The sequence below is a fragment of the Sus scrofa genome, chromosome X (genome assembly GCF_000003025.6).
Source record: "Sus scrofa isolate TJ Tabasco breed Duroc chromosome X, Sscrofa11.1, whole genome shotgun sequence".
Taxonomy (NCBI): Eukaryota; Metazoa; Chordata; class Mammalia; order Artiodactyla; family Suidae; genus Sus; species Sus scrofa.
Window position 1 is genome coordinate 114,393,619 of NC_010461.5, and position 20,778 is coordinate 114,414,396.

The 20,778-nt window shown below is 37.7% G+C and overlaps 1 protein-coding gene across 12 annotated transcripts in view; it reads right to left on the bottom strand.

Annotated features, from left to right (window-relative positions):
• Positions 818-20,778, bottom strand: part of ATP11C (ATPase phospholipid transporting 11C) — a 181,223-nt gene continuing 161,262 nt past the window's right edge. For 4 of the 12 annotated variants that reach the window (XM_021080199.1, XM_021080194.1, XM_021080200.1 and 1 more), the window contains 5 exons: positions 19,161-19,226; positions 16,811-16,914; positions 12,731-12,884; positions 6,471-6,575; positions 818-3,336 (listed from right to left, as the gene is read on the bottom strand). In XM_021080199.1, the coding sequence (XP_020935858.1) occupies positions 6,474-6,575; positions 12,731-12,884; positions 16,811-16,914; positions 19,161-19,226 (426 nt within the window). In that variant the 3' untranslated portion in view covers positions 818-3,336; positions 6,471-6,473. Of the gene's footprint in view, positions 3,337-6,470; positions 6,576-7,220; positions 7,312-12,545; positions 12,612-12,730; positions 12,885-16,810; positions 16,915-19,160; positions 19,227-20,778 lie in introns of all 12 variants that reach the window. The other 8 variants (XR_002340697.1, XR_002340698.1, XM_021080197.1 and 5 more) reach the window with 6 other exon arrangements.

Genomic DNA, 20,778 nt, shown 5'->3' on the forward strand with positions numbered 1-20,778 from the left:
AACCACTCAGATCCTCACAGTACTTTCTTTCACCTCATTTGATCACCCCTCATCCCCAAGAAACCATTTTACATTTGAAAAGAAAGAGGACTGAGAGGGAAATGACTCTAAGTGGCAAAGTTAGAAACTTTAACTCCGGTCTCACCTCCAAATACAGCACATTTCCCACTTGACAACAGAGGAGGAGGAAATGCTCTAAATGTAGGTCTAAGACTAACAGGATTAAGAGACGAGAAACTTACAGAAGTGTAAAATGTAGTGCCATCAGCCACAGTGCAGACTTTACAGTTTCTCAGGAGTCAAGGAGGGCAGGGTTTTTCAAGCAAAGGGACTTTCACAAGGCCTTAGATGTCATGCAGGCTGAGCAACCACAGAAGGCAGGCAGAGAGGACTGGGAGGGGGAGGGAGCAAAGTGTACACACACACCTTTGGACCAAGCTTCAAGCTACTGAGAAATCCCTCCCTACTTAAGAATCAAATGATTTCAATGGGATGCAGACATGGGCCATACCTTGTACTAGCTTCCCACGAGTGGGCAGCAACAAGCACACTGCCAAGTACACAGCAGACTTTCAATACGTGTTTGTTGATCTCGCTGGAGTTTTATCTATGTATCAAGATACAGCCTTATTCAAAACTCCCACAAATATCGTAATCTCCCCAAATTGGGCGTTGCCCTTAGACACCAGCTGAAATATGTAGAAATGGTGAATCTTTTGTATTACAGGTAGAGGAAGTTAGAAACTTATTTTCCATTACCAAATTGCTTCCATATTTCTTTTATGTCAAACAGACCTTTCCAACAAAGAAGCTAAAATATCGTATCATACCAAAGTTTATTGATTACATCAAACAAAAATTTCTGTAATGAAAAAGGCATTCATAAAAGACAGCATTCACATTCATTATAGAAAGCAACAACATAGATGTAAAAAATTGCTGAAGTGAAAAATGTAATATTGTAGTCCCATTTTGCAAGCTGAAAAATGACTTTGTCAACACTTGCATAAAATCTGCATTTATATATACTGCATGTTATTAAAAAATTTCATCACTAAATTATTATGAATTTTGCAAATTTAGGCTTACATTTTATACTGTTGCTGGTGTAAATGTGGTAGATATGGAATTTATGTTTTCAGTTAACATCCTCAAACATCAGACAGTAGTTGTGAAAATTACAAGGACATTTTGTAGTTCAACATTATTCAGATGGTGGGTATATGATTATTACATTTTACCCCTTTCTCTGACACAAAATAAAGTGGTTAAATTGTAGTGCTAGGAATACTGGATGGCTTACTTCAAGTCGTTCCATCTGCTAACCCCATGCTAACCATTATTTTTAGCTCATGAAAAAATACCTTTCAAACAATAAAGTCATGTCCTTCTCAAGGATCCAGACCATGATATTATACATCACGGCCGTCGTGAATTTGAGCTGCCGTGTAATATGCAGCTAAGACGCGACTCTAAATCCTCCTTGTCTTTCTTCCAGGCTAAAGGGAATTTTATATGCCACCAGTTATATATCCACTACCCCAGATATTCTGATTATGTCCAATCTCCAATGGTCTGCATCAAACAAGCTCCTCTAGTTAAGGTGGGCTCTCTGTATTCACAGTCCCTATAATTCTTATGTAAAACAAGAACAATACGAGAGACAACAACTACTAAAAACAAGAACAACAACAAAACATTGAAAGCTTTCCTGGGTCTGATTTTTTCAGCTCTTTGGAATAAGAATATATTGACTTGGTTTTCAGCAGACTACTTCAAACCTCAAATACAGGCTACCAGAACACAGCACACTTAGGAAGGTATGAGGACGCTTAACAAAATACTCAACAATAATACTGACGGATGAAATGATGAAAAAGGGTCAATAATGATGGAATGGTTTCTGATAACTAAATATGTCCTTTCTAGAATTTAAGAAAAATTACAGCTAAACATTAACACAAAATACACATGGAAGAATCAAATGTGCCATATGGACCATATAAATACACTGGTATAGACTAAATCTAATACTTTTCCAAATTAAGGTACAATATAAACACTAATAATAGTACAGGCATGCCCGAAAAAAAAATAAAAGTGGAAACTGGTATGAAAACACTTTTTAAAAGGTCATTTCAATCTAGTCGTCAAATGATGTCATTTATATAAAAAAAAATGTGTTTAATTTTAACATTTGGTAAAGACAGATCACATTTACTTTTATGTTTTAAGCAAACTCCTTAGGAAGCTAAACCCTCCCTCAAGTCCGGTAAATCGAGGACTTGACACCTGGGTGAATCTCATGGTTTAGAGTCGGACCATTACCCTCGTCCAGTCTGCTAAGAGAAACAACACTCGTGTTCACAGAGTTGTGCTCTGCAGGTGGAACCACTCTCTTGGATGAACCCCTCCTCCTCCCCCAATTGGCAAGTTAAAAAAAATAAAGTGCTACATATATGCACAGACGCAACCTCTTTCAAATAAAAACCATTAGTTTGAAATCAGCTATTCTTCCTACCTCTCCACGATGTTCAGAATGGCCTTTATTTTTATGTAACTACATTTTCCCCCAGCTTGCCTTAGATCTGAATAAAACTAATACCGGAAAAATCTATTAAATCTTAACTGTTTTGAGGGGCTACTAAGTGATTGGAAATGCTTTATTTTCAAATCTTACACCCATTAGGTGTAATTCAGAAGAAAAAATAGTAAGTATTCAAGATATTTTTTTGGCAAGGATATTCTATCAGGACAAAATTAGCATGGGGGTGAACAGAAAGGATTATCTGATGTATTGATTTAGTCCTCATATTTTCAAGTATTCCTTTCATATATTGAAAAAAATAATTTAAGATTATCATTCAGCAGGAACAAGAAATGTGATCCAAACAGCCTATTTCTTCTGCCAGGCAAAAAAAGTAGTATTAGCAAAATCTATTCATTCCCATTGCATGACTTCTACTTTATACTATTGTATTTAAATCCATTCACAGAGTTCATGGGTTAAAAGAGCACTCATTTGGTAGTTATTTTATTCTATCTAAAGCCAGAAATTCTAAATAATCTTGCTTTCAACTTTCATATAATTCATAACTTAGAGCTTTGGCCATAACGGCTGCTTACAATAACTGTAAATACTTAAAGAGAGTCATTTGGTATTTTAATGGACATTTATTCTGAACCTTAGACTTAAGATAGTGGTTTAGTTTGTTGCATATCGAGTATCCTGAGATGAAAACTTTTTGTAGTTGTTTCTTCATGCTTTCTCTTTTAGCTGTAACCACTGTCAATATGCTTGTAGGACAGTAACATAGGCAGTTCAAGATTCGGATTCTGAAAGATTTAAAATATACAGAGTTAAAAGGTTTACTGTAATAATAATGTGAAACCATCTGTTTAGCATTTTCAAAAATAAATCAAGTAGTAAATTTTGTTATGAGAGTAAAGCAACTGTCTTAACAAAGCTGCCAAGTTTTATTCACATGCAGGGGGAAAAAAAGTCACACAATAACCAGTTTTTACTCCTTTTTTCAATTGTCGACTGAATAGACTCAGACCTGCTTTTGCTTTTGGACTGCTCCAGGGTTCTCCTAATAATTGTTACCACTAGGACAGCAGAGGCTTAGCTCAGTAAGATCTCATCGTCTAGTCGGAGCCCCATGAAAACAGGGAATTTTTTTTCTGTGTGTCTTTTTGCCTTTTCTAGGGCCGCTCCCGTGGCATATGGAGGTTCCCAGGCTAGGGGTCCAATTGGAGCTGTAGCCACCGGCCTACACCACAGGCATAGCAACACGTGGGGATCCAGGCCTCGTCTGCAACTTACACCTCATCTTACGACAATGCTGGATCCCTAACCCACTGAGCAAGGCCAGGGATCGAACCTACAACCTCATGGTTCCTAGTTGGATTAGTTAACCACTGAGCCATGATGGAAACTCCAACAGGGACATTTTATTTAACTTTCTATCTCTAGCACTGAGATGCACTCGTGCACAGCAGATGCTCAGGACATGCTGAATGAATGAATTTGATTACTGATTTTTGGATGTGTTAATTATGACAAAGTCTGAAGATATATTCAGTTTTGAAAGTATTTTCCCTTTAATTAAAGAAACGTGTTTCTTCTCTATAATATTGAGGTTTCTTTTTGGTAGATCATGTATCTATGAGTTAGCTAACTCTTCTGCTTCTTTTATTCATCATCTTTTTAGAAAAGAGACCACAGAAGTCTCCCCAAGCCATCCTCTTTGTCCTCTAAATTTTATCGAATGCTATATGATCAGGATGGGGCATGATAGGCCAACTGATCACTGTGTGTAAATCAGGTTATGTTGAGAAGTGGGTGAGTCTCATGTCAAGGGAGTAAGCCTAACTTTGATTCTCCACTCAAAAATCCAACTAATTAAAACCTCAGTAGTGGAGGGCCTTAAGGACCTATTTTCTTCCCACTTTGGTACACCTTCCTTGCTATGCTTGGACTATATGTCCCTTAGAATACCTTCCATTCCTTTTGCTGTTCCATATTCTCGTATTAGTTCAGGTAGCAGGATCAAGGTGACTCTAACCAAAATAAGGTTGCCACTCATGTCAAGAACTTATAAAAGGAGCCAGGCAGTTCCCTTATCAACCAAGGGACAAACTTCAGTGGCTAAACTAATTGCTAAATATTTTCCTTGGAGGAGAAATAATGTCACATGAACATTATTCCTGGAAGAAATTACATTAAAAATAAAACAATTGTCCCCGCCCCCTACAAACCTTCCTCAGTTCTGTTAGGCATTGTAGGAGTTAAGGCCCTGGAGAGCCCAAAAGCAGTAGCAGTGTCTGCTACCCAGCCTAGTCTCCAAACCACAGACCAAGCTAAGGAAAGCAATCCAGGGGGATACAAATTAGCTGGAAACAGTATAGCTAAAATGCACCACACAGCTTAGGACAAGGCTATCTGGGACAAAACAGTCAAAGACTTTGAAGGCTACTGGGAAGCAGATTCATTACTGAGGGAAAATATAAGCAGGTGAGTCACTCCAGATGGGTAAAAGGATGCAGACCAAGGCAAAAGAGTTGGCTTCCAAAATAGCACTGTAGATGCGGACTGATGAACTGTAGGGGACAGAAGGACCAACGGATTCAATCTATTAGCACAACTGTTAGTTGTTTGCTGGAGGGTGGGGGCACTGACAGCTGATGAAAAAACTGGGCCTTTGAGGTGGACTCACAATTGTTAGCATCACAAATGAACTGACCTGCAATTTCATCCATGATGATCATTAATTTTTATGTGTGAATGAAAGATTGCCCTGCCCTAAGCTGTATGAGTTGTTTCCAAGCTGACAAGCTTATAAACCTCATTCATGAATTACTCTAAATTCCTGTGAATGGATTAGAAGACCTGTAAAGGTCTGGGGTGACAGAGGCCCCTGCAATGGGAAGCAATACACAGGGAGGAGTCATTCTGAATTCAAAGATTCCTCCCATGGCATCAAGTCCTTCCAAATATATTTACTGGGGTAAATGAAACAGTATGGTATAAAATGAATTTACTCACTTTTGGAAAAAATAATTATGAAGCATTTTTTTTTTTTTGGTCTTTTCAGGGCTGCACCCACGGCATATGGAGGTTCCCAGGCTAGGGATCTAATCAGAGCTACAGCTGCCAGCCTACGCCACAGCCACAGCCACGCGGGATCCAAGCTGTGTCTGCGACCTACACCACAGCTCACGGCAATGCCGGATCCTTAACCCACTGAGCGAGGCCAGGGATTGAACCCGCAACCTCATGCTTCCTAGTCAGCTTTGATTCCCCTTTGCCACAAGAGAACTCCAGCATTCTATATTATTAGGCTAACATCCCCCTGAATGGCTTGGAAAGATTTTACCTCTGAAAGATGAAACATTTAACTTGAATAAAACTTGACACTAAAAAAAAGTAATTAGAGTAGATTGGTTCACTAACATATACTTGGGGGTCAGACATTTACAAGGACATTAAGTAAATACCTGCAAACACAGACACATCACATGGAGGTACAAACACACTGAATCATTTTCACATAATTCCCAAAAGAACATGCAATGCTAAACTGACTCGATATTATACAGATGCAATTTTGGAATATTTATTTTCAATTTTCCAAATGATCTTTTAAAATCAAAATAATTTCCTGATCAGTATTAATGAGCATTTATTTTCTCATGATGCCATAACAACACGCCCCCTACAGATTAAATATATTCTATTACCCTTTAGCTCTGGAAAATGCCTAAAATTTTATTTGGGGGCTTAGCAAATTTAAAATATGTATTTCCCCATATTCCAAGTAATGCATCTTTATATTTTTGCAAAGAATAGTATAAAGTTCACCACACCAACAGCAGAGAAAATTTAGAGAGTGATATTTTCATTTTTTTCTTTATAATGCTGTTAATCTGTTTCTTTAAAGCCAGCCCGCTTGTTTAACACTAGGTACCTGTTACAATATATTAGATTCGTCTGAGAATGTTCGTAAAAGAAGAGGTCTGACTGAAGGTCTGGTGGATAATGAGTCAGATGCCTTTTTACAGCTCAGATTTCTCTGTAATAGTGAGGTAAAGATACTTAAAGCATTTGAAGATTGGTTAACCTACCTGGTGATAAAAATGTAGGAAGAAAAAAAAATCATTTCCTATAGACTACTATTCTGGCCAAAAGTACAAATGAATACACTATAGCAAATGCATAACATTTAAATGAATACATTTAAAGACCTAAGAAAGTCTCCAACTTGAGTTGAAGTGTTTTCATGGTAGAAGAATACAGACATTAGTAGTATGCGGCAAACTTGGGTTTTTGAAATGACACTGGTAAGTTATGTGGTAGATGAGTCAATATGGTTTGATTAGTCAAGCTTACCATCCTTTTGGTGAACACCTCTGAGAGTTGTGCCGGTACTGTAAGTGTACTGTCTTAGGGAAAAGACTAGCTCTAGCACGTTGTGGCTTCTGCTGCATACCAGGAATCAATGGGACTACAGACCTATGGTACAAGTTTTGAAAACCACTTCCTCTCCAGTGTGACAATTTGAGAAGGTGAACAAATGATTAAAGGAAAATGACAAAATACTCTTAAGTATCAATAGAAGATATAAAGAGGAGCCATGGGAATTTTTCATAAAGAATCAGAAAATGGTGTCAAGCAAATGAGAATGCAAGCAAGTTGGTACATTAAGAAAGGAAATCACCTTATTCACTCCAAGAGAAACTGTGATTGCTGGAAGTTTGAGAAAGCATGAAGATAGTAGATGTTCCTGAGGAAGGGAGGCGTTTCGTTACCTTGTTCACAATTGCACAAAAGGTGGAAAATTGCAGTAGAAAAAAGAGAAATGCAAAAACCAAAAAGAAAAAAAAAGTAAATATTCTCTGAAATGTAAGACATTTAAGAAGAAACCTTGAGAATTTGAAGTTGAAATGACATGTTAGTTTAGAAGACGTTACTTTCTGAAGTAGAGTTAGTAGTTAGGAATAGACTATTATTTGAGCAAACTACTACTTCTCTGTATATCAATAAAAATTCTTTTGTTAATGGGAAATATGGCTACTGCGAATAAAATAAATAAAAAATATGCTTCTCAGTGAAATAAAACTCATCTCTAATCATTAATTCACTAACTTACATTGTTCAAAATCCACTGGTCAGAGCTATATTCAGGGTCCATTATTGCTCTATCCTGAAGTAACTATCCCCCCTGCGCTACTGCACAGATGTAATATGAAGGGACTGATGGCCCTGGGGCAGTTTCAGGTTAAAAACCTCATCAAAACTAACATAATGGAAAAACAGTTGGTGAAACCACACTTCAGGACCATTTACCTCTGGACCAATGCTTTAACTTCCCTTCTTCTAGCATAATTTGACTGGTTTTCCCCTTTCCCCTATAGAGACTCTTTAAAAAGCGTTGCCTAAAGAGCTATGAAATTTTCTTTTAAAACACTTAGAAAAAGTAAAAATTGATAACTGAAAGTTTAATTAAAAAAGCCTAAGAGGTTACTTTTTTTTCCCCTTCTTCTGTGCCTAAAGTTACAAGCCAATTTACAGACTTGGTTTTGGTATTGCTCGAGCAAAACAGAAGATGACTGGTCAACTATGGGCATGAGCTTAATGATCTGCTATTGAACATTACCCATATTACCTACTTATTGACTAATGGAAATAGGTTTAACAAAAGAAACCAGCTAGAGTAACACATATATCTAGCAGAGTCTAAAAACAATTATTATACTTCTAAAGGCAAATACTTTGATTTATTCACATGTTTTAATATAACTATATTTTTTTCCCTGTTCATGGTTTACCTTAAATAAAGCTGGTGACATGTTGGTAACATGCAAATTACCAATTGATAAAGCTAGAGAAATAAATATCTAGTTCCTGAGGAGAAAAATTTTAAATTGCTTTGTCTTCTATTTCATGGGCAAAAACCTTCCAATAAAATTAATATACCAAATCCCCCACTCTGTGTTTAAAATACAAGCCCGTCCATCTATTTAAGACTGTAATTGAAGCACATTTCGGTGCACTCCAAACCCTGTATCCAACCGTCAGAGATAAAAATATTTCAATGAAGGAGAAATTTTAGGGATTAATAGGTTACTTTATAAAGGATAACAAAAGAAACATGGAGGTATAGAAAGCAGTAGAGAGCATAGAAAGAGTAAAGCAATAAAAAATTGATATAGCTATAGCAACTGGTTGGGAGAGGGTGGGAAGGATGGCAGATAATGAACTAAAGCAGTCTGAAATTTCCATATCCCTTTGCGTTTCTCTAGAGAGCTTTGACGCTGGCTCAATTAGCAGTTGGTCAAAGAGGCCAATGCATAAAGGTCCATCTCAACAGCCACGATGTTAGGATTCAACTTTATTTCTGTCTAATCCAGATCACAGCTATTACCTTTAGAGAACCCAGAGTTGTATGTGACACTGTCAGGATTACAACAGTCATCGTCACTGTCACCATTGTTATTATAAGGATAAATTGTATTCTCCAAAATTTTCAAAGTGTTTTCTTTAGGAATTTTGCTCAGACAGCTGACTATTCTTCCTTTTCCTGTCTTCCACTTGGAAAGAGCTCCCTACATAATGGAATGTTTCCTCTTGTTTGTGCAAACATCACATGAGAGGTATGGGCATGTTGCTGGGTCTGTTCCCATTAGATTACAGTGCCCCTATCTGCTTAGTAGGCAAAGTCAAGCCTCCTCTTGATGGTGTTGGATTACATCAGAAAACTTTACATAAAGGTATGTGGAAAATTACTCCACTGGAAACAGGAACTGGTATTTACTAGCTGGCCAGAAGGGCGAGGTGTATTTCATTGATTAAGAGAGAGACCGACTGTTTAGAAGGGACACAGCTTTTTGAAATTCTTAACTTTAAACTTCCTTTGAAGTGTCATCTGCTGTTCCGCTGTTCAGTGCTCAATGATGGTTTCATCATACACTTGTCAGCAGCATGGAGATGTGGCTTTGTCAATTTATTAGCTAAAGAAAAGTCCTATGATGCTTGATGATGGGATTTTAGCTCAAAAATGAACATCGCTGAAAATAAGGTGTGAAAATATTTTCTCCCCAGCGTCAAACAACTGAGGGAGCCTTTTTTCTGAACCTCGCAGCATTCTTTATAATGCTAATATCATGACAGAACTCAGTTGTGGTGGAGGCTGCCATACCAGACTTTTTACTAGAGGCTTCGGGAGGCAGTGACTTGACCTTGAAATGGCTCAGCTGTGTTACAACAAGCGACAGTATTGAGTCTACAATTCTGTTTATACCTGCTCATAGAAATGTTCCAAATAAATCCCCTTTATAACTCAACTAGAGTGAGAGCTCCTTGTGGGTGGGAGCTGCTTCTAATTCATCCCCATAAGTTAGAGCAGCTAACTTACAATGGACCCTTGGGCAGTGTGTGCTGAATTGAGTAAAATTCAAAAGAAGGCTGCTTCCATAATTGTTAAATGTAAATGGCTTGGCTTCTTTCTGAAAAGCCATAGAGACATTTTTTCTCTACCCACTGCTGAGTTCCCTTCTTAAAGCAGCTGAGGACAGAGCTGGCAGTCTACTTGCCACAGACATTTCCGGCCCTAGGTACAAGGGATTCCGATGCTTACTGGTTTAAGTCAGGGGGATCTTCCATCTCTACATAGGGACACATGCTTTACCCCATTAGGGAGTCTTTCAGGTATGAGGCTGACCCAGTGTAAAAGAACCTTTTGCTTCCCTTTAAAATGAGGCCAATATCTTAGCAAGGGATAACTTAACAAAGCAGGAAGTCACCCAGTCTGTTGGTCATTAAAATATTCTTTCTTCTTTATCTTAGAAGTGGCCTCTGCCTCTTTGATATGGCCGAATAGAGCTTTATATGTAAATAGATGTGACTTAGCAGAGTAGTCATGGCTGCCATGTTTCAGCTGGCCTTTATGCATTCTTATGCACTACTTTGCTCTTGCATTTTTTCACAAGGGGGAAAAAAAAAGGCAGTGCTGCTGAGTGCCCACCATGTTTTGTCTCATCTGCAAATCTGCAAGTCTCAAAATCCCACAGAGTCTGAAAAACCATTCAGCCTTTCAGACTTTGGATGTAAAGAGAGATGTTCATCAGTAGGTGGTTCAACATATATTCATTGGTTCAATGAGGATAGGAATAAATGAATGAATGACTGAATGAATGAATGTGATTATGGAAATTCTCCCGGTTGTTCTAGCATATCAGCATGCCAAGCTACAGCACACAGACACTGGAATTCCTACTATCATGGCCATAATCCACGGTAAACAAATTTCATGATGAACCCTGGAAACATTCTACACTGCTAAGTAAAAAGGGCTGCAGTCTCAGAAATCCATGTTAAGTTCAGAATCTGCTGTTTGCACGGAAAGAAAATGTTCTAAATCTTTATCTGCGACTCCCTTTAGCATCCCTCCATTTAATGGCCATCTGTATATAAAAACACTTAATACATTTAAAATATTTAGTGGCCATTTAACATAAGTCACCTCCAGCCAGTCTCCATTTTTTTTTTAAAGGGCCTAAACAAGACAATAAGATGATGTTTGAAGGTTTTGATCTCTGAGATTTTTGTGTCTTCAGAGCATGAAGCTGGGTAGGTGTGAGCCATTATTTTGCATGAGCTCCATTACCCCGAATAAGAAAAGCATTGAGGAGCTCCTCAAAGAGTATTCTCAAATTAGGATAATAAAAGGGCACCTCAAAGATCCTTCCTAGACAAACCCTGACTATGACAAGGCACCAAAATATTTCTTACTCTGACTTGTTTTTTGGCTTCATGCAAATTGCCACTTAAGTCATTCTGGGAGTAACCAGGTTTACCCCAGTTCAACTAGTATTAAAGTAGAATCAAAAAAGTAAATGCCACTTTCCCATTCTAAGACTAAACACCAGGCTGGAGGGAGTTAATGGAGGTCTACTGGAAGGATTAGAGAGAGATTAAGGTGATCTTAGCTAGGTTAATGTTATTGTGTCTAGTTCCACCCATAAGACATGCAGAAGCAGAGTTAAGGTCAGTTCTGACCACCCAACTATACACTGATTGGCCTTTATACGAAGAATCAATATTGTTTATGCCACTGAAAATCTACTGCTTTTGACTGGGACTGATACTGACTTTTATCATGAAGCTCCTGTTTTATACATCTAATCATGGAAGCTTTTCCAACTAAAGTTATTTTAGCTTCCTATGTCTGCATGATGCCAACCACTAGACTCTATCAATGTGGGAAAAAAAATTGAGACAAATCAGTTTTGTGGCTAAACTGGTTGGCAGATTTGATCAATTAGACTTAATTGGACTACTTGAAAATATTGCCTTGGAGGAGCTACACGATCTAGTTGGTATCAACATGATAGAAACAGAGTTGTGTTTGGCAAAATGAGCTAGTGTTGGCAGGAATATGACGTATTTAATTAACCTGTTGGTCAAAATCTGCCAGAAGTTTTATTTTCCAGGCTAATCTACCCCTTTCAGTTTAAAAGCTCTTTAAGAAAGGTTCAAAAGATATCAGATAATGCAGGGCCAAGCGATTAGGCTGACAGAGGGTAATAACTTCTCATTCCCGCAAAACAAATTTACAATGTAAGCAGCAAAGATAAAAACACACTCATAAGACAATCTTGATTTTTTTACAAGTGTGCTCAAGAGGGGAAGGATGTAGAAACCACATCCAGGGAATTCTCTTTGGTTCAAAATTACTGCTGGACAGACAGGGCTAGAAGCAACACAGAGATTAAGCAGCACTATAATTAAAGGAAGGGGAAAGGTTTGAAAGAGGCAAATTGGGATTATCAACTGAAAAAAAAAATCTGCAAACAATCCACAGGAGAATGTCTAAGGTTAAAGCTGGAATGTTGGTGTGGAAATTCCCAGTGTGAAAATTCTAGGCTAAAAAATAAAAAAGAAAAAAATCATTTTTTCCATTTAAAATTCCATATGGAGCATATGAGATACTCCATATGGATTGCTAAAGGTCACATAGAACACTATTAAGGAATCTACTTACCACCTGCATTGGATAACGAAGTTTTTATTTTACTTTTTATGCAGAAGAGGAAATTAAGTGATGAACCTGTAAGGAGGGGTTTAACATGCTGTAACTAATGCAATTCTCTAAATAAAATTTTTAGTTCATGGCAGATATTGAAGCCCCTTCCAAAAATCAGGTTATAGCATAAGCTTAGTTCTTACCCTGGCACTTCTTCTTCTTACATTCTTTAATACTATCAGAAGAATCTCAGGGAAAAGGCTGATAAATATTAGAAGAACTATGGCCAGCCATGTGGATACAGAGGACAGCATTTGAGCAAATACGAAATACATTCTCTGTTGTTTGAGAAAAGGCCTAGAGTGGAAAGAAAATAGGTAATAGAAAATCAGTTTCTGTTATATGAAAAAGTGTAACTGAAACTCTCTTTTGTATTTAAAAGGAATCATCATTATGCACATTAATAAAAATAATTTTCTTTAGAATAATCCAAAAGTAATAAACAGATTTCATTTACAGAATGTCTGGAAAGAAAGGGAACGATAATTAAAGGGGAAAAAGACAATAAAATGCATTTGACTTGAAAACAAAACTAAGCGATCAACTTTAAAAGCTGCCAACTGGAGAATATTTACTGCATTAGAAAATGCTGAAGCTTCAGACATTCAAGAGAAATAATAATTAATTTTCATGCTAACAAACATTTTACTTCTATTAATATAAGGATGGATTTGTGCTCTACATTCAGAAATTTAAGACATTTTTATAGTAACTCTCCCCCAAAAACCCTTATGTAAATATAACAAGGACTGTAGAGCTTTTCTCTCTCAAAGGGGAGGAAGCTAGCACGCTCATCCACATATATATATATATATGTATTGAGTACTCAATATATATATATTGAGTACTACTAGTGTGTGCCAAGTAGGCACAGAGAGAGAAAACTGCTAATGGCACATGAAGCCTTGGAGTCCAGAAACCCCAGAGGACACCTCATTCTGCAGGGTTTAGACATCCACTGAACTTAGGTGGCCAACGAGATGTGTAGCCAGTGTCCCTTCCCTGCCTGGGCTGAACCAGAGAGCCTCACTAGACTATGGTTAAATGTTGTCTGAAGCTGACAGGGAGAAAGTGCAAAACGGCTGCTCAAGGTCAGGGCACATGTCAGACTGGCCTTGGGTTAGGAGCCTTAGGTAGCTAAGTGGTTGGTCCCATTTAGTAGATCAAAAATAAAACTCACTAAAGATAAACTGGTTTCTCATTTAAAAACTGATGTTTGTGTACTCTCATGTAACATGGTAAAATCAAGCTTGTGGCTCTACATATGTGAGGAGTGGACTGTGGAATACTTGTGGGCTAGAGTGTGAGCAGAAGAATAAGGTAGAGGAACTTACGAGGTCTGGGCTAAACAAGTTTTCCAGGGTTCCTGCCATACAGAAAAGTTTTCTACAAAGCTCTATCCTCATTATAACTAGGAAAATCACACGATTTTCTAGGCAGTTAACTGGGCCACAACAAGGGTCCAGTAGACAACTGACAGCTAGTCACTCAGTATTCCTTTGAACAGCGCACAAAATACTCTTTGATTAAAAGGTCCAATTTTTTTCTTTTAGACCTGAATGGCATTTATGGACTTTTGCAGGGGAGCAGTAAAAAACAAAAGATATTATTCCTGGATTGGGCTTAGGACTCAGAAATCATCATTCTCACTGCCCATCTCAAAAAAGGGATGTCACAATGGCTCAGGGTTGAACACATCCAGAGATACTAGCTGTAATCAGCATTCAGCTGAAGTTTTAGTTTCTAGTCAGATTTTGCTGGCTGCTTTATAATACAAATTTTATTTTGTTTTATTATTATTATTATTACTATTATTTTGCTTTTTAGGGCCACACCTGCAGTACACGTAAGTTCCCAGGCTAGGGGATGAATCGGAGCTACAGCTGCCAGCCTATGCACAGCCACAGCAACTCAGGATCCAAGCTGCATCTATGACACACACCACAGCTCACAGAAACGCTGGATCCCTGACCCACTGAGCGAGGCCAGGGATCAAACCTGCATCCTCATGGATACTAGATGGATTCGTTTCTGCTGCACCACAATGGGAACTTCCTATAATATAAATTTTATATTCATGTAGTAGTTCAACTCAGACAGGTCTGCTTAAGGACAGCACTATAGGCAATGAAATAAAACAGATTTAGTAACATTTTGTTTTTAGTAGACATCTCTAATGAACAGAAACAGGTGTGACAATATCTTAAATCATTTAAAGGATTCATTTTAATTAATAAGAGATAATACGGAAATAATGAGAAACTTGTTTAGTTCACTAGAAACATTTCATTCTTGTAGAAATTCTGCATAATTAGTTCAGATGCTGATTATACAGATTCCTAGACAGAATGATGGTACTGTAGGCAGGCCTACAATTGTGTATTACATTTGGTTAATAAACTTTGATTCATTTGTATATTATTAAAGAAAACAGAGACTTCCTTCAGCTTCATTGCGTCAATAATTACTCATGTAGGTGTCAAATAAATGTTGTAATTAAACTTTTTAGAACTGCTACTTCTCTAAGTGATTAGGCTTTTCATATATTTCTTTCTTTCTTTCTTTTTTGGCCATGCCTGTGGCATGTAGAAGTTCCTGGGCCAGAGATAGAATCCTTAGCACAGCAATGGCAATGCCAAGTTCTTAAAAGCTAGGCCACCTGGGAAGTCCCATATTTTTATTTCTTGAGGCTTTTATTTAAAAAAGCTTTCTAAAACAGTAAAAGTTTCTTCTAATTAAGCTGCAATGGACATAAACATGGTCCTCACATCTCTGTGATAACGTGGAATGTTTTGTATATATGATTTTGGTCAAATCAGTGAAAACACATATTCCTGGAATCTCACCCCATGGCTTACTCTAGCCCTGCACTCTGCTGCTGGCATCCTTGTCAGGGGAAGGCACTGATTAATAATAATAAAAAAAAAAGTGTAATATTTAAAAACAAAATACAGGCCTCTAAGAGCAAGGAAAGGAGATGAAAATCTAACTTATTTTCATTCCTTTTAACTCTCCCAATCATAGCTTATGTGTTCCTCACTGGACTCTAATCTCCTTGAGGCAGGGGTACAGTCTATTCATTTTTGTATCCCCCAGAGTGGCTCATACAAAATGGATTCTGAATAAACATCTACTGAACCAAGATGAACTGAATGAACTTTTTTTTTTTTGGTCTTTGTGTCTTTTTAGGGCCACATTCACGGCATATGGAGGTTCCCAGGCTAGGGGTCTAATCGGAGCTGTAGCCACCGGCCTACACCAGAGCCACAGCAATGTGGGATCCAAGCCATGTCTGCGACCTACACCACAGCTCACAGCAATGCCGGATCCTTAATCCACTGAGTGAGGCCAGGGATCGAACCTACGTCCTCATGGATGCTAGTCAGGTTCGTTAACCACTGAGCCATGACGGGAACTCCTGGATGAACTGAATGAACTTTTAAGTCCAAGCTGTAGTCTACCTTTACCTCGTCCAAAACAATGGGATGGTGATTTCAAGATATAACTCTGGAATTCCTATTGTGGCTCAGCAGTATGACTAGTATCTGTGAGGAGGCAGGTTCAATCCTTGGCCTTGCTCAGTGGGTTAAGGATCCAACACTTCTGTAAGCTGTGGCATAGGCCGCAGACACAGCTTGGATCTGGTGTGGCTGTGGTGTAGGCTGGCAGCTATAGCTTGACCCCCTAGCCTGGGAACTTCCACGTGCCGCAGGTGCGGCCCAAAAAAAGACATTAAAAAAAGATATAACCCTCTGAATATTAACTGATATATATTCTATGTCTTGAGCACATCTGTAGCAACAAGAATGAGAGTAATATACCATAAAAAGAAGAGGGTCTACATGGATAATAATATATCTACTGGCCACTATACATGTACTGACTTCACAGGATGAGTATTTCCACTGGAAATCATCTGGAAGGTCATGCTAAAAATTAGTTTCACTTCACAGAGAGATGTTTACACACCTTAAAGTTGAAAGGTTTGGACAGAGGCTACCAGAAGGGAGGTCTTTTAAGCAACTTGTTCACTCTATATACTTGCATTTGAAATACCACCTGAAATTAGTAGCATTATTAGCTAGAAGTACCTTCCAGACCATTAATATTGAAGACTTGCCATCTCCTATAATCCAAACTTTAACAGTATAATTAATGTTTGCACATACAATGCACATACATATAGCTTGTTACTTACATATTATACATGTACAATTGCTTACCATATAATTCCTCCCCAGAAGAATGAGAAAAACACATAAAAGGCTAAAGAACCCCAAATCACAAAGTGGTTTATCCATGTCCAGAAACGAGTATCCAAGGCGAGCTGGAAAGGTAACACAAGAGGTTTCATAATAGGTCCAAACTGTAACAGGTATCCTATGGTATTTGATAACTTACATACAATATGATACCTGTAGGAGGATTCGGCCAGGGCCGGGCAACCGGAACAGAGTGGAACTAGAAGAACTGAACCCAGACTTTTCAGAGTTGTCCCTAAGGCATTCAGACTCTAGATACAGGCATGGAGGTGAGGTCAAGGAAGTATGTGGTTGCAGATGCCTCGCTACTAAAGGAAGGGTGAGGAATGAGGAAACAGTAATATCAAGGAGGCTGGAGCCCCAAGTCCTCAAGTGCTTGCAGTCAAGGAGCAAAAGGAGAAGGCCTAGCTGGTAGAAGCAGTTATACTGAAAAGCAGGAGAGGGAGAGAGTAGCTAGGAAGAGGAGACAAACTATACAAAGGAGTTGTGAGACCTCAAACACAACACACATGGAGGTTACTAGATGCAAAGACTACTAGCTCTCCAAATCAGGCATCATGGAGCCATAGATCATCAGTCCTATGTAGTGTGCCTTTCAACTGTAAAACCCTTATCTATTCCATTAAATTAATAACATTTTCCAGTTGCTATAGATTTTAATCCCTTCATGTTTCTTCCAGGGCTGGCTGATTCTTCAGATTATGGCACCTGGGATTTTCAAATGCAATCCAAAAACAAAAAGCATGGTCTGATCTGTTTGCTTAAAATTTCTGGGCCACACGGCCTACCATCTGGGACATTTACTTCTTCGAGAGGAGGTGGTGTCTCAGTTTTGTTACTTGCTGTGACACCCTTCTCCTCAACGCTCTGCTAATAGTTGCTCATTCATAAACAGGATATTGATAACATTGTTAAGGTAGCCCACTCTTGCACTCTTACTAGTCCTCTGCTAGGGAAAATGCCAAAACACTACCTACGCAAAGAAGACGGAGTGGATGGCTTTTGAGGGACAGGTGAAAGATGCTGCAGTAAGGCCAACTTTAACTACAAAGGGCACTTGGAGGCCCTGGGGCCAAATGCAAGGGCAGGGGTAAAAAGAGGGGGAGGATTCCATTTCAAATCGTGATCCTGTGAAACGTAATAGTAAGCATCTATTGTACTGAGCATGATCTATGTGCCAGACACCATTCTGACTGCTTTATATGTATTCATTAATTGGCTTCTCACACACAAAAAAACCCTAAGAGAGGTTGGTAGTACTTTTACCTCCATTTACAGAAGAGGAAATGGAGGTACAGAGAAACGAGGTCACTTGCCCAAGGACACCCAGAGAGTAAGTGGCTAAACTGAGATGAACTGTAACATTTTCTTTTGCAATCCTAAAATATAACTGAAATACTAGATGAATAATGCAAACATGTTAGTTCTATTCAGTATGAGAAGTGAACCAGGGATAAAAATTCAGAGGGGAAATGATTAGAGGTCTTTTGTCAATTATACTTTGAATTCTCGTTCTCATTACTGGGCATACTGGAATTCATTTAAACATACTCATTCTTGGACCCCATGTGAGGTGTTTATTACTTGTATAATCAAAATAATTTGATTATACCTTCAAGGGAGTCTCAACTCATGAGCCTCAAGGGTAGTATTCAATACAGAGCATTATTATATGGCTTCACATTAATGCCGATGATTTTGCCAAAACTGCCCTTATGTTACTGCTGTAGAGTCTTATGAATCTAATCACTATATGGGTAAATTTCAGTGATGAATATATTATAGAAAACATCATCACTACCAAGCTCTTTGGCACACATATCTTACTCACAAACACCTATATTCCTTAAGTCTTAAGTACCCAAACTGTTGTAAGGACTGGCATTCTTAAAGAGATATATAAACAGATATATATATATATATAATATATATATGTTATATATAGACGGATACATGACTTTAAAAAATATTCATGTACTTAACATGGAAACACACACATACTCACAGCCTGTTTATACACCACTTATCATCAATGTCTCAAAACAGCAGGAAAGAGGAACAGTTTTCCAACATAAGTATGGTGTATAAGTTAAAAAAAAGAGAGAATACACAATATATTGGAAAAAATGGATCACAAATAGTATACAAATGTCCAAATCTCTAATATCACACATAATTTTAGTAAGCATTCAGACTTGAATAACAATTCACAATAAAAATCAAGATTAGAAGAAAAAAGACATATTAGTATAAGACCAGAAAGTATTACAAAAATTAAAATTAAACATATTTGAATAAATAAAAATCTAACCTTCAGAGTTACAGTGAATACTAAGACTGTAAAAACAATGGTTCCAAAAGTCCAGTTCCCATATACCTGAAAAATATCCAACAATTACATGTACCATGAATACACAGCCTGTTAAAAATAATAGAAATACAAGTTTAACCTTGTGTGTAACTGACAGAGATTTTTGTATAAATTGTTTAGGGAAATATCTGCTCAAAAGATCAGGCCAAAATGCTGGGTCTTACTGTGACCCTAAATTCTCTTGGATAGGTACACCACATATGTGGTTGGTAGAGTTTATTTTCATGATTCCATGCAGCATAAAACAGGGAACATACTGGTGTGATATAGGCAGAAAAAAACCCTATTCCATTAACAGTAATATTCATCAAAATAACTCATTTGGATGACTCATGTCTCTAAAGAGTTTGATATGGGCTTACCCTACAATACAGATCTAAAGATGTCAAATAAGGATGAACTTGCAGACAAATGGACTCACATTTTAAAAATAGAGTACATGATGACAGAGGGTAACTAGACTTATTGTGATTATTCAATAATACAAACATCGCATCATTATGTTATATACCTGAAACTAATGCGTTATGTCAATTATACCTCAATAAAAAAAAATAAAATAGAGCCTGACTTTTTGGCTGTAAATATACAGAGCCTAACTTTTTGGCTGTTGTCAGCATGTGCACATCAAAGAAAAGCAGATACCATGTATAAATCCAAACGATGGCAATGAATGGCACATATGCTTACCAAACGCTGTCAAGATCTGAATGCATAACATTAAAACAGAAAATGAAATGTAAAAGGTTTTTTAAAAATAAAAACAAAAAATTAAGGTTAATAGCAAAAAAAAAGGACTTGATCAAATCATACATGGTGTTATGTTTAATTGCTAATAGTAGTTCTTATACTTATAGCCAACATATACAATAAAATCTAATTAACTTGGACTTCAAGAACTCAAAATGAGTGATGAATTGGACACAGGCTGAGTTGAGGCTCCCCATGCACCACCAGTAGAGTTTGCTGAGCAAATGAACCATGTCAACAGGACTGCAGGAGAGTACAGTAAGCTGTCTACAATTTATGTGCCAAATAAATATAAAATAAAAAGTAGGAAGTTACAGCATCAGTCATAAAGCTGAAAGGACCTGAGAAATCATAAAATCTAATCTCTTCTTACTGTTGGGCAAAGTTGACTTGGAAAACTGAAGTGACTGGCCCAAGGACATGCAGAGATTTAGCAGGCATTCTCCCTGGCAAATGCTACATGTGCTTAACTACTAGACGTGGCTTTCCTTAACAGTTACTCAGTGAGTAATAATTTTAATGGATTCATACTAAACCAGTTTCTGTTAGTCCAAATTAAAGAAGTTTTAGGTATAGTACCTAATTTTAAAGTATTATTCAGATTCACTGAGCCTATCACTTCCCTAACGGATGTTGATTGTCTAGGTTTTAGACACAGTCATTGTACTCAGTAAAGTCTTTTTTAACTTTAGCTTTGTTTTACATTATGATTATAAAGAAGGAGTGACCATTAAAAGGGAAGCCCAGAAAAAGCAAAGAACCTAGTGAAAGCAGCATGCAGGGTGGTGGCTTTGACTTTCCACTGGGT